General features: G+C 53.4%; 1 protein-coding gene across 1 annotated transcript; it reads right to left on the bottom strand.

Moving 5' to 3' along the window:
- Positions 1-261: 261 nt before the first annotated feature.
- LOC116182433 lies at positions 262-908 on the bottom strand (the record flags this gene model as incomplete). The annotated part of the gene is made up of 2 exons (XM_031502964.1): positions 555-908; positions 262-511 (listed from the first exon to the last, which is right to left on the bottom strand). Coding segments are annotated over exons 1-2 (604 nt in total), but the record flags the coding sequence as incomplete, so codon positions are not given.
- Positions 909-2115: the final 1207 nt, after the last annotated feature.

The following is a 2115-nucleotide window of genomic DNA, read 5'->3' as shown; positions in this document are numbered from 1 at the left end:
TTTTTTTTTTTTTTTTTTTTTTTTTATAGAGGTTTAGGAAATCCTTAATGGACTACCCCCGCTTGCGGTCTTAGCGGGGGGCGTGGGGGACTCCCTTACGGGTTACCCCCTAAAACCCTTTCCTCTGCCAGGTATGCCATGGCCGGGTATCACCTTCCGGCATTCTTCGCTGCCATGGCCGGCCGGCGCCTAATGGTAGACGCCTGCGATGTTACCGCCGCCCTCGCTCCCGATCTCGGGCTTCTCTCTCCCTCGTCCTACCGCTGTTCTGTACCAGCCTCGCCACGGCCTCCCACTTCTCGCTCTCCCTCAGCATTATCCTCACCACATTTGTCTCTTCCAATCGCTCCCCGATCGCTATCTCTACCGCCACTCTCTCTCTCTCCCAGCGCACGCACCTCAAAACCGCGTGGCCCGGCACGTCTAATTCTCCGCAATCCTCGCACCTGTCGTCCTCTCTCTTCTTCATTCTCTTCAAGTAGACTTTGTTTTCCCCGTGTCCGGTCAAAAACTGCGTTACGTAATATCCCACCTCTCCGTGTCCCCTCTCGCACCCCTCCCGCACTTCCGGGATGAGTGTCTTCGTCCATGATTTTCTCCTTTCCCCCCTCGCCTGCCACTCCGCGTACACCTTTTCTTTGTCCCACCTCTTTGCCCTCGCCTCCACCGCGACCTCCGCCGGACAGATCCCAGCCACCAGCCACCACCATGACGTCGTCGGCCTGCACCGTCCTATATGCGCTACATATCCGGACTGCCAGCAGCCTGATCACCCGGTTCATGATGGCCATCGCACTCGCCCACTTCGTTGCCGCCTGCCATGCCTCGGCCGCATACAACAGTCCGGACATGACCGCCGACGCCATCACCCTTCTTTTGCTTGCCCGGACCCCTCCGGTATTTGGCATTATTTTACTCAGCGCCCCGTATAGTCTCATGGCCTTCGCACTTGCTTCCCGTGCGTGGGGGATGAATGACAAATTTTTGTCGATCCACACCCCCAGCACCTTAATCTTGCCCTCGGATGTAATCGTCTGTCCCAGGACTAACCTAACCTAACCCTAACCTACCAATTTTTTTTTTTTTTTTTTTTTTTTTTTTTTTTTTTAATCTCTCTCATAATGGGATGGTGGAATGCCTAATGCACACCCCCGCCTGAGTCTACGGCGGAGGTAGTGTGGGCCCTGCCCCCACTAAACCACTTCCCCATTTGCGGAAGCTCACCGCCATCAGGTATCGCTTGGGCATTCGTCTGATGGCGGGTCTTACGTCTTACTTATCCTCTTAGCTTCGCATACCTTCTCGCTCCCTAGTGTTTACAATGTTATGGCAGTAGGCCTGTATTATGTCCCATTTTACTTCCTCTTCACACATCAGCTTAATAGTATTTTGTGGCGTGACCGGCTCTCCAACCTCCCGTTGTAGGCGCTCTCTTTCCGCGTGCCATCGTGGGCATTCATAGAATGCATGTGCTTTGTCGTCCTGTAGCCCGCAGTCGACGCATTCGTTGGATGTTCTTTTCCCAATTTTTGCCAGATACTCCCCATTTTCGCCGTGGCCCAGGAGGAATTGGCACAGAGTGTAGTTCACTTCGCCATGACTGCGACCCAGCCACGTTCTGGGGTCTGGGATCAGTGTCTTGGTCCACGACGTTCTACTGTCCCACCTAAGTTGCCACTGCAGACATCGCTCTTCTTTCCCCCACTTCCCTACTCGTGAGCTCACTAGAATATCACTTGGCGGGATCCCTGCGACTACTAGCACATCCTCAAGAGGTGCCGTGCGATATGCGCTTACGCATTTGATTGCCAGTAGCCTAAGTACCTTGTTTATCCACTCCCTAGCACATCGCCACTCGAGCGCCCCATACCACACCTCACAGGAGTACAATAAGATTGATATGACCGCACTGGAAAGCACTTTCCTTTTGCTAGCCCTCGCTCCTCCGCTATTTGGCATGATTCTTTCCAGCGCCGTGTAACTTTTAAGGGCTTTGCTCACTGCATGTCTCACGTGTTCCAGGTATGTCCCGTTTTTGTCTATTATTACCCCCAGGATCTTGATCGTTCTCTCCGCCTTGATCGCTTCGCCTAGTATTTTTAGGGTAACCTCTCC

This window comes from Photinus pyralis, unplaced genomic scaffold (assembly GCF_008802855.1).
Source record: "Photinus pyralis isolate 1611_PpyrPB1 unplaced genomic scaffold, Ppyr1.3 Ppyr1.4_unclustered_Scaffold5266, whole genome shotgun sequence".
Lineage (NCBI taxonomy): Eukaryota > Metazoa > Arthropoda > Insecta > Coleoptera > Lampyridae > Photinus > Photinus pyralis.
The sequence above is the reverse complement of the archived record's forward strand: the minus strand, read 5'-3'. Positions and strand labels throughout refer to the sequence as shown.